This window comes from Dendrobates tinctorius, unplaced genomic scaffold, assembly GCF_039654945.1.
Source record: "Dendrobates tinctorius isolate UK_male_01 unplaced genomic scaffold, ASM3965494v1 ptg000005l, whole genome shotgun sequence".
In the NCBI taxonomy this organism is placed as follows: Eukaryota; Metazoa; Chordata; class Amphibia; order Anura; family Dendrobatidae; genus Dendrobates; species Dendrobates tinctorius.
Window position 1 is genome coordinate 21,236,819 of NW_027361673.1, and position 12,732 is coordinate 21,249,550.

Sequence of the window (12,732 nt, forward strand, 5' to 3'; positions counted from 1 at the left end):
GGAGTTGGCAGCTTGTCTGTGGAGAGGGAAGGGACAGGAGCAGAGGCAAGGATTCTGGGGAACTAAAATTGCATATAGCTCACCCCAGAGCAGAGCACTGATAAAAAGGGACACCAGAGTCCTTGGCTGGGTGGGAGCTGTATGCCCTGACAGCCGAATCTGGAGGGCAGGGGACTGCAAGTTTCCTGGAGTACCGAACACCTGAAGGCATGGTAGCAGACTAAGAGACCGGGTCTGACAGTGAAAAGGACAATTACTCTGATATAGGCTCAGGGTGTCTGCCATACAGGTTAGAAACCATCACGCAGGAGGGCCGCAGCTTAGCTACAAGCAGCAGGGACCCGAAAAGGGAGCGCAGAAGGAAGGTCCCCAGCCTCACCAGGCAGGGCAGATCCCCTGAATGCCTCCAGGCAAGCCGGACTCAATCCGTAATCTGTAATTGGTACCCCAGATTGCATGTACTTTCAAGTAAAAAGTAAAGAAAACTGCACCTCTCTGTGTCCTACACTTATTCTCTGCACCCCAATGTTCACCACCATCTGAACAATCAAATATATTTGTCCTGGGGCCCTGCTCTACCCATGTGGAGCTAAACCATCTTTGCTGCGTCACCATCAGCCCCAGTGGATGAAAACCGCAGCGCCGGCCACCCATTGCCGAACACCACAGGTGGCGTCAGGATTGAAAACCACATAACTATCCTCTATTTTATGACGCGGCCAGGGCCACAGAAACGGATGACGGCTCAGTGGTCTCCCCCATAGAACTGTCTGGCCCGATTCCGGGTACCCCACGGCCCTGGTGGGCACGTCGTTTATAAATTACCCAACAACATTTAGATAAGCATGTAAAATACTGGGAGAATATAGTCAGGTCAGCTCTTTGGATTCCAAAATGCGTACTATGTTTGGAGGCTAAAAAGCACTGCATACGTTTCCAAAATCACAATACTAACAGTGGAGTTTGAAGATGGAAACATCATGGTTTTGGCCGTTTTTGGCATACAGCACTGGCAAATTCATAAACTCGAAGGAAGGATGAATGAACAAATGTACAAAGACATTCTTGATAAAAATCTACTGCCATCAACCAGGACAATGAAAGGTGGACATTTCAGCAAGACAATGATCCCAAACACACAGACAAGGAAACTCTCAATTGGTTTCAGAGAAAGGAAATATACAAGTGCATCTCACAAAATTAGAATATCATCAAAAAGTTAATTTATTTCAGTTCTTCAACAAAAAAAGTAAAACTCATATTTTATATAGAGTCATTACAAGCAGAGTGATCTATTTCAAGTGTTTATGTATGTTAATGTTGATGATTATGGCTTACAACCAATGAATAACCCAAAAGTCATTATCTCAGTAAATTAGAATACTTTATAACATCAGCTTGAAAAATGATTTTAAAATCCAAAATGTTGGCCTACTGAAATGTATGTTCAGTAAATGCATTTAATACTTAGTCAGGGCTCTTTTTGCATCAAGTACTGCATCAATGCGGCGTGGCATGGAGGCGATCAGCCTGTAGCACTGCTGAGGTGTTATGGAAGCCCAGGTTGCTTTGATAGCAGCCTTCAGCTCGTCTGCATTGTTGGATCTGTTGTCTCTCATCTTCCACTTGACAATACCCCATGGAGATTCCATGGGGTTAAGGTCAAGCGAGCTTGCTGGCCAATCAAGCACAGTGATATTGTTTTTAAACCAGGTATTGGTACTTTTGGGAGTGTGGACAGGTGCCAAGTCCTGCAGGAGAATTAAATTTCTATCTCCAAAAAGCTTGTCGGCAGAGGGAAGAATAAAGTGCTCTAAAATTTCCTGGTAGATGGCTACACTGACTTTGGTCTTGATAAAACATAGTGGACCTACACCAGCAGATGATATGGCTCCGTAAACCATCTCTGATTGTGGAAACGTCATACTAGACATCAAGCAGCTTGGTCTGTTTGCCTCTCCACCATTCATCCATACTCTGGGATCTTGATTTTCAAATGAAATGCAAAATATACTTTGATCTGAAATCAACAGCTTGGACCACTGAGCAAAAGTCCAGTTTTTTTCTCCTTGGCCTAGGTAAGACGCTTCTGGCGTTGTATATTGGTCATAAGTGGCTTGACATAAGGAATGAAACACTTGTAGCCCATGTCCTGGATATGTCTGTGCGTGGTGACTCTTGAAGCAATGACTCCAGCAGCAGTCCCACGGTTTGTGAATCCCTCCCAAATTTTTGAATGGCCTTTTCTTAGCAATCATTTCAAGGCTGCAGTTATCCGGGTTGGTTGTGTACCTTTTTCTACCTCACTTTTTCCTTTCAATTAACATCCCATTAATATGCTTGGATACAGCACTATGTGAATAGCCAGCTTTTTTAGCAATGACCTTTTGTGGCTTAATCTCCTTGTGGAGTCTGTCATTGATGGTCTTCTGGACACCTGTCAAGTCAACAGTCTTCTCCATGATTGTGGAGCCTACTGAAAGAGACTAAGGGACATTTTTAAATGCTTAGGAAGCCTTTGCAGGTGTTTTTTGTTAATTATTCTACTTTACTGATATAATGACTTTTGAGTTTTCATTGGCTGTAAGCCATAATCACCAACATTAACAGAAATAAGCACGTGAAATACATCACTCTGTTTGTAATGGCGCTATATAATATACAGTATGAGTTTCACATTTTGTATTGAAGAACTGAAATAAATAAACTTTTTGATGAAATTCTATTTTTTTTAGAAGCACCTGTAGCTGCTAGATTAGCCCAGACAAACACCTGACTGGAATCCAATAGAAAATGTATGGAAGGAACTATAGTTTAGCGTTCATAGAAGTAACCCATGGAGCCTTTAGGATTTGAAGAGTGTTTATGTAGAAGAATGTGCATAAATCACACCTGAGCAATGCATGCACTTAGTTTCTCCATAAAGTAGTTGTCTTGAAGCTGTAATCACCAACAAAGCCTTTTGTACGAAGAATTCAATAAATTTCAGCAAGCATGTTCAATTATTGTTCCCTGTGAAGGTCTTGTAATAGCTCACTGATTTTACCCATCATGAGATATTTCTTGTATGGCACTTTTAGAATGAGATACCTTTTAATAGGCCATCAGTTGAACCAGCTGATATTATTTTTCACTAAGTGGCTGGATTGCTTTCTAATTACTGAAAGATTTCAGCTGGTGTCATGACTTTCCATAGCTTTTTGCACCTCTCTTTGTTCAAGTGTTTAATACTTTTTCCCTGTGTCATTTCTCATTATTACACATAATTTATGGACATTTATGGTTTGATTTATTTGCTTGTGTGGATTGGATCAGTTGTTATAGACATCTGGTGAGAAGTTCATGTCAATTACACCTTCAGAAATATATTTGCTTATAAAATTGGTGACGTGTTCAATACTAATTTCACACGATACCGAATTCATACTTCTCAATATATTTTGCACTTCTTAATCCAATGGGCCTTTCTTCAACACTAGCATACATTATACCCATTAAATTTGGAAGGGGCTTCAATAGAAAATATCTGGTGGTTATTGGCAGTTGTAAACTTTTTAGGAATAAAATCGGAACCCTTTTTTTTTACTTACTTCTTCCTTTGCTCTCAGTACTTGCTTTTCAAGGCCTTCTGGTATCATTTTTCCTCTAAATGAAACAAGAATATTAAGAATGAATGACTGACTAATAGAAACTACTGCAAATGTTTTGTAATGTTACATATAGGAGTACATATTATACTGTAGATAGTGAAGTTAATATTCTATTGCAGTAAAACAAAAACAAAACTTAAATGTCATAAACAGAATTAAAAAATGTTTTTTTAAAGGAAATAAATCAGGAAACTATTTTTCCAAATTGAAAATGAAATAGTATAATTTTACTCAAGAGAAAGAAGTCATAAAATTAATGATTTTTAAATGTTATTGATGGGAATGTCTGCACATTGTGTGCATAATAATTAGGCAATTTGTATTTTTGATAATTCATTTTACTATTGAACAATAAAAGGTGCTGTCGGTCAATCCAAAAGGTTACTAAACTTAGAAATTGAATATTTTAAAATGAAAAGTGAAGTTTGTTTGTTTTTTTAGGAAAATGCCTGTGTCCCGAGCATTGTTCCGAGCATTATTGCTTACTACAATGCCCAGAGGGAGTTGTCAGGGAGCTATCCAACATAAGATTTTCTTCTTGCTGCAAAGGAAAAACTCATCCACTGTACAGCTTTTGTCGTCCAAGCTCATAAGCTGTAAAACAGCTTTGCTGTGTTTTAAGCTTACAAGAAAAAAAAAGGATGAGGGTGAGGAGTGGGTGAAACTTTTGCTGTTTGGATTTTGTAATTTCCAATGAGGAAATTGTAGTGGAGGTGTGGAGTACGCTTCTAAGAGTTGCCTTATGTTGTAACTAAAACTAGTGACCAACCAGGAAGGTTTCATCATCTGTCCTTGTTGCTTTGGTGCATCTTTGCCACTCAAATCAATGATATACGGTACTGTGAAGGATATGTGCTCGATTTACTTGATTGTTGCTCCATTTGTTCAATTATGTGTCCAATGAGTGCCAACGTACTCTTTAATGCGAGAGGACAGAGTCTGCACCCCTTTCCATGACAAATAATGGTGGCAGAGTATCTTTCATAAATGTTTAGTACAAGTAATCATTTCCAGAAACACAGTAGAATCGCCTAAGTGTTAAAGTATCTACTTTATCAAGCAACTTGACCAAGAGAGAGTTTAGTTGTCAGTTGGCACAAAGGAGAATACTGGGTATTTAATGCTGCTTCTTGGCCATATAATCAGATTAAGATGTTTGATGTTGAAATCTGGGTATGGGGAAGAGGAATAGTCAGAGAACAATACACAGCAGATGATGATGATGATGATGATATCAACCAAATACTACTTGGCAATTCAACCTGGCTACCAGAAAGAGGAGAAGATAGAGAAAGACAGCTTAAGCCTTGCTCGTATTGTTCCCATTTGAGCAGATGATGATGCTTCATATGCTGATGGAAAGCTGTTAGTTTAGAGCTTAAGCGTTATTCCTTACTGCGTAAGCTACTACCCTCTTTCTCTTATGACTCCACCATGCTGTCACCATTATCTGGCTTTCAGATCCTGTCTACCACTAAATCATCATTTTAATATTCTTCGTCATGGCTGACAGTTGTGCCATTGTTGTTAATGTCTTGAGGTTTTTAGCCCCATCCTGATTCACAACTCTACATTTTCCCTGAATTAGGGTGCCAATATCATGATGCCTGCTATTGATAATTCCTTCCATCATGGCTGCCAGTGCCACTACTAACACCAAGGCATACAGCCATAGAAATCAAGTCCTCCACCTCTCCTGCCTTATCTCACCTGAGACCAAATGCTGACTGTTCTGATCCAACAAAAAATAGTTCTGTAATATCTTCCTTAGAAATTGTAGGTTTTATTTCTTGTTCAGAATTCTTTTTTACTAGAAAGAATTAACTTTTTTTAACCACAATTCCTTCCTTCTCAAAAAAGGTCAGTCAAGAAATGCTAAACCATAAGATAACTGCAAGACATTATAGAGATGCTTGTGGTGCAGTACGCGAGTACATGTGATCTTTCTCTAGTTGATACAATTATCTGCAATGTATAAAATAGCAACAGCAATTTTAGGCAATGTGCGTGTAGCAAATTACAAAATGTTTAAAATCACAAGGTTCCTATAAAATTGACACAAACTAAATTGGCATTTGGCACAAAGTAAACCAACAATTATGCTAAATGTAGAGCATTTAAGACTTTTCAGTGTTAATTTTGCAGTGCCTAAGAATTAGACAGCATTGAGGGATATGCCCCAAAATTTCTTGTAGGCTACATGGGCACAAATAGTTATTATCAATATAATGATCTCGGTAACATAATAGGCAGTCTGAAAATTTATCTGGAATATAATTTCAAATGGGTTTACTTGTGTAAGCAAAAATAAAAGCTGGAATCTAAATGATTATAAATAGGCAACAAACTTAGTTCTAGACACCTGTAATTTTCATGCCCCTATGGGTATTTTGTTCCACAAATGTAGATTTATGACTCTGCATTGCCTTGTTCAGATTGCTTGTATATCAATATATGAAGCTTTTTTACAGTGTAAATAAATTGATCCAGGTGTCTTAGTAATCATAGTTTACGGAAGTATTCTCCTATGGAAGCAAACATCTGATGATAAGAAGTCTGGTGAGAATGCCAGTCTTTTTTTCCAGAGGATTCTCATTTCACCTCAAAGGATGCCCAGAGGCTGTCAGTCTCGAGATTGTATTCTCCGCATGCCTTCAGCACAAAATCATTCTTCAGATTTCAGAGCTAGATCTGTATTCATCAGGTAGAGCTACAAAAAATCAACACTGGCTATAATAATGGCTCTTTATGGCTACATATGATCATTGTATCACTTATAAGTGTTAGAATAATTTATTGAATTATGATGGAAATTTATTGTGTTGACAGGCAAATAGTGCAGGTGTAGGGAAGGTGACCTGACGGACGGACTTGTCAGCAAGTAGGAAGGAGGGTTTGCACATTTTAGGCAGATAGCAGTTATGACAGTGGGGAAACAGCTAGGAAAGTGTAGGTGACGTGCAGTACCTGGGGTTGACCACAAGATGGCAGGGAGAAGTGTGAGTTCAGGACTTGACAGCAGCTTAGGGCTTTAGAAACCATTGGTCATGGGGGGCGGAGTTACATGGAGCCGGGAAAGTTATAAATTTGACAGGAGGGTTCCAGAAAGTTCCAGTCCCCGGGAGGAGCTCAAGAGGAGAGAAGCCTGTGGCAAAGTGGGTGTTGTGAGGAAAGCTCAACCAGGGGTATGAGGAGAGATGAAGTCAGGGGGGTGGTCCTGACATGAAGTACCGCAGTACAGATGAGGTCCCGAGGGAAAGCATACCAAATTTGACGACAACAGCTGACCAGTAAAATTACTGTTGGTGCACAGGCCTAATGCGGCCACAGTGACCAAACTGGCAGGAACGTCACTAAGCTGAGAAAGGGACGGTGTGTGTATCTACGTCCCAAGTGAAAGTATGGTGTGTGTGTACCGGGGCCTGGAAACGGAGGGCCGTGAAGGAATTGTGGTGTGTTGTCAGAGCCATCAGTTGGATGGCGGAAAATAAACTTGGACCTGTTGCACCCGAAAACTGCCTCCATCTTGTGTCTGTATGTTACTGCGCGGTATACAGAGGGACCACCCCCCAGTCCGGCCTACCGACCCTACACAGGTAATAAGTATGTTTTAATTAGTCTTTTGTTGTGCATGGGTTTTGTTTCATTTTTGCAGTTTCTCTCAGGGAGAATAAAAGAATGCATTAAGCCAGCATCCATTTTCTGCCCTTCAAGAGAGGACGGCTAGTACTGTATGTTAATAATAAAGACCATTTATTGTAAATAATATCAGAAAAAAAATATTTTATTCTTAATACAGTTAAAAGTTAGGTTTATATTGATAGCAAATTTAGTCTCAAATGAACCGTAATTTCACAATGAAAAAAAAAACACAAAGCCTTTCTGAAAGAGGATAGCCAATTTAATTCATTATTCCCTTGTCTTCTACTGCTAAGAAGAAAGGGTCTACAGCCCTTACACCTTAGTCCTGTCCTACCAAAATATTTAAAGTGAAGCACAATATTTATTACTATATAATTTTACAAAAACCATCCACTGCCACACTTCAAACTAGCTACTGAGGTGGCAGTGGATTTTTTTTTTAAACTGAAACGTTTTCTGTGCCTTGGATACACGAGTGCCTAAAAGATGCTGTGTGCACATATCCTTAGAGTAACATCGGTATGGAGTTTGTATGAGGTCTTCATAACTGCATGCAGTTTCTATCGCTACTCAAGTTTTAAGATTTCTCCCATGATCCAAACAGCCATTCTGGTAAGAATTTTGTTTCTAATGAAATGGTATTCAGTGTGTGCCTCTCTCAGATGCAATAGATTGTGAGCCCATTAATAGCCGGGATCGATATAAATAGTGAAGATTCATGTGTCGTTAATATTATTACTACAGTAGAAAAAATGCAAAATATCTTCTCCACAGAGAAGAACACTAAAATGCTAATAAAACCTAAACATTTTGGGGGTAGCATAAACTCAAAGTCAATATTAAACATTTAACAAGCCTTGCCACATGATTTAACATAAAAAGCCAAATTAGACACTCTATTTGCAGACAAGAGTTTCAGACTGTGTGCTTTGCCCTGAAGAGAGGCAAACACACTGAAACATGTCTACAAATGGAGTGCCATGTTTGCCTTTTTATCCTAAGTTATGTGGAAAGACTCGTTAAAGGTTCAATATTGAGGATTGCAAACCCCTAGAAGATGGCACTAGTGTTCTAGTCCTCATCCTCTCTGAAGAGGATATTTGCATATTTAACTTCCCATAGGAGCATTTCATGGCCTCTATGTCTTAAACAAAAGCTTGGAATTCTTCATCCCAAGAAATGTTACACCTCAGACCATATACTAGAGAAAGTACTTAGATTAGATCCATGCTGTGCAAGCATATAAAGAAGCAGTCCTGTAAATGGATTTAAAGTTGTCCTCTATCTAAACTTTTAAAAATATAAGTAACCATAGAAACTTGAATCTAACCCGTTATTTGCAAAGCAACCATCTTAAAAAATTACAAATGTGCACCAAGCATAGGACAACTTCCTTTTGGTGTGATCACTGTTTTGTCACAAATCTTCATTGTGGTGTAGACTACACACTTTCCATCTCCCCTTCCTGTACATGATCATTTTCTCTTAAGCCACATTCACACATTCAGTATTTGGTCAGTATTTTACATCAGCATTTGAAAGCCAAAACCAGGATGTAAAATACTAACCAAATACTTTACAAGTGAACGTAGCCCATCACTGAGAAAATCTTCTTTTCTAAGGCCACGTTCACATGTTCAGAATTTGGTCAGTATTTCACATCAGTATGTGTAAGTGTGGCATCCCTGAGGGTCCTGTCGCCACAGAGGTACTGCACCTCATCCAGAGGTGTGGTATCCCACCCTCAGGTAAGGAGGGATTACCACCCAGGACTCATAACACTGCACTCAACACACACACTAGCTAGTCAGGGCACCTGGGCGTACCTTTCAGGAGGATGGCCTCATCCCAGATTGGCTAGGAAAGGGTGTGGGGGGGTTAGTGCAGAAGGTAGGTAGAGTGGAACAAGAGGACTGAGAGTCAGAGAAGAGAGAAACCTCTTGACCACACTCCTAGGCTGGAAGGAAAGGGACTTTGGGGCACAGGGAGTGCGGTTAGCCACCCGTGGGGCCCGCATCCCGGAAAGGAAGGACCAGGCCACAGTGGGGGAGCTGGCCCCTGAAGCTAGTGGAGAACTACAAGGCTCAGCTAGAAAGCCAGAGGCTGAGGTAGCTTTAAGTGCCTCAGCCAAATCCACAAACATTCCTCAAAAAGGCAGCAGTAGGGATAAAGGACCCCGGGGCCTGACCCATGTCGCCCGGTGTGATCCGTGGCTGCCAGCTTGGGACACTGCTTGTGAAGGCGCAGGACAGGAAAGAAGGGAGAGATCAGCGCAGAGACACGGCCTAGAGAGGAGACACAAGGAGGAGTCTTGAAAAGGTGTTCCTGATCTACCTGGAAGTTTGCTGGGCCCCTCCCTCTGAGGACACAGTACCAAGCGGGTCATCTTGTGCACAAGCCTTGTGAGTAAAAACCCAGAAACTGCACCCAACTGTGTCCTTGGTGTTATTTACAAATCGCCTGCCATACACTGCATTCACCACCACCACCGTCACCGGCTCAATTGCCCTGGAATACAGCTTTGCCCGTGGAGAGCTTCACCATCTTGGCTGCTTTAACACCATCCCAGAGGATCTGCATAGCAGCGTCGGCTACTCTAGCCGAGTACCACGGGTGGCGTCACGATTCCCCTTTTCCTATTAATTATCCCACCATCTTCCCCCTCATTTGAACTTCCATCCTCTTTATTGGACACCCAGGGCCACAGACCGGGTCACCATCACCACCGTGACACACTTTCCCCCTGAAAAGAACCTGAAAGGCCTGGTACCGAGTTCCCCCGGCCCTGCGGGGCGTTCCATAAGCCAAAATCAGGAGTGCAACAACCAGAGGAAAAGTATAACAGAAACATGTCCCCACTTCTGTATTTATCACCCACTCATGATTTTGGCTTAAAAATACTGATGTGATACAGTATACTGACCAAATATTGAACGTGTGTTGTTGGTTGGATTGTTTCGATAAGTGATCCAATTTACAATTGATTAATCACTTTCAAGCCTATATTTATCTAATTTACCTGGCCATGTTTCTTCATAGAGGACAGCTTGTTGCTTAGATAAGATCCTCTTACTGTCAAGTAACCCTTCTATCAAGTAAAGATTTCCCAAAGCAGAGAATTATTTTAAGCCCATTTTATTTTGTATCTTTGCAGTATGTACTGTATTTTGTTGCATTTAAAAGAGTAAACAATTACGAAGAGTGGCAGCTAATTCAGGTGGGAAAACTACGTATGAGAACTACTGTACAACTGACAAGTTTTTTATTATGTGCACTTGTTCTAGCCATAAATAATATATCATTATTTTAATTACTCTGTTTCCAGTTAGCTTTATTGGTGCACATTTTTCTTGTGTGCAGGACAAGATCATGACTAAATATTGGCACTCAAACAGTCCTAGCCTAAGAGCAATAATAATAATCCAGACTTTATAGAGATTAGCGAATAATTTGTTTTTCAAATGCAGCTTTTTTTTTTTTAAATGACTTGCAAAAAATAGCAATTACTGCAAAGCCTCCAATTACGCAGAAAAATGTGTAGAACACTCCGAGGTCTCCTATAACTTCTTTCAAGCTCTTTAGTGCTACACAGTTTTGCTATTTTCAATGTGACATTAACGTACATCGCTGTGTATAAACGGTTGGGAATCAGTGGTAGCCCATCAGCTTATTTCATAACATATTGCACTATTGGAATTTTTATGCTTTTTAAAATGGAAAAAAATTGTTGCTTGGTAAGTGAAGAAGGAATGGCTTTTTACTTTTTAAATAGCCATCAAAATTATATATTTTTTTCTGGAGCAGTAACATTTTTATTTAACCTGTGGAGGCAAGGATTCCCAGAAGCAGTGTTAGTATAGATATATAATGCAATGTACAGGAAACGATGTGTGGCTGCCAATAGTGGCAACAACAGCAAACACACAGTATAGAATATAAAGAGGCAAGCAAGGAGATGTCTGGCTGTGTATTTGCAGCACTGGAGTCCCTGAAGCAACCACAATGCAGTAGAAACATAGACTATTGGAGAGACTGGAGATGTGTGACTTTCTTTCAAAAGTGGTAGTGCCAGCAACAGCACAGTAAACAATAAAACACAGTACACAGGTAGGGGATGTGCATTTGTGTACTGACAGCAATGGCAGCCACAACAGCATGATAGTTAGATACTGTAGGACGTGATAGGCAGGAGATGATTGGCTACATGTAGGTAATAGCACTAGAGCCAGCAGAAAATTATAGAACATTATCAACAGACAGGCAGATACATTGGCCATTCTATTGTTGGCATCAGCTATAGGTGAATGAAAATTGGCACAGACATGTGACAGATTCATTTTGACAAATGTAAGGTTTTCAACAATTGTAGGATACAATCTTCTTAGGTGTGAGAAAGCCACATACCAAACTGTGTTACTTTCTGACAGTACACTGAAGGCTGAACAACAAAGTTTTGAACATGAAAAACAAGACCTGTCTTTGCCCCTGGTCAAGTCTACTGACCCATAGGCCTTGGGTTGGAGCTTAGGGTATCTGACAGAGAAAGAACATAGTCCAGGTAAGATTAAACCTGACTGTCCAGGCTTGGTGTCTCTATTTGTTCAAGTGTGGAAAACATCTGCTCCATCATGTTAAATATACTGTACCTTAATCGCTGTGGATTTGACGACTTATAGTAATGGTAGCATAGTCATAGTCAAAAAAGTGTTGCTCTGTGGTGAGTGGAGATGGGTTCCATCTTCAGACATGCAGTAATAAGACATTTTCTTGGCAAAAGTGTAGCTGAGCATGGAAAGCAGTTATTCTGGTAATATGACATTTTTAAGTTCCTTTCGGAATCCAAAAAAAATCCCCAGAGGGTATAAAAACATTACTATCTAATAGTCATCCCAACAATATGCCTGTCAACCCACAAGCAATCAAGAATGCTGCTTGCCATGCTTGGCCTGACCTGAGGTCCTGTTAGGTCAATTTCTGCACATTTCATCCCAATCGTCCTCCACCAGTTTCCAGACTTGGCTGGTAGGCTCTCCATGCTGGGGCTGATCTATCATGCACTTGGATGGTGCAAATTCATATTGTGGTTTTTTGTGTGTGGAAGTAGCGAGTGGTGTGGGATCAAGGGTTGCTGCACTTCAAACTTGGTTCACAGCCCAGGAGACATGGGACTGTGTCTCCCGGTTTCCAGGCAACACAGGACGCTGCATTATTTGATGTTAGCCAATGGTAGGAATGTGTGCATCTTGCAGTTCAGGTGAGCAGGGAGTGGCTCACTATACATGGGTGGGAGGAATACATTACTTGATTTTTATTTTTAGCATTGGACTGGCTATTTAAAGCCTGCCCCTTTAAGGTTAAGTTATGTTTATTGAATTCCCTTGAGTGGGGTGAGTTCTTGATGGTGAACTTCAGGTTGCTTCTCAGCAGTTGCTTACTGTCT

The 12,732-nt window shown here is 40.5% G+C and overlaps 1 protein-coding gene across 1 annotated transcript in view; it reads right to left on the bottom strand.

The window, feature by feature from the left end:
- Positions 1 to 12,732, bottom strand: part of GADL1 (glutamate decarboxylase like 1) — a 657,207-nt gene that overhangs the window by 292,050 nt on the left and 352,425 nt on the right. The window contains exon 8 of the mRNA XM_073568647.1: positions 3,591 to 3,645. Coding sequence (XP_073424748.1) covers positions 3,591 to 3,645 — 55 coding nt within the window. The remainder of the gene's footprint in view (positions 1 to 3,590; positions 3,646 to 12,732) is intronic.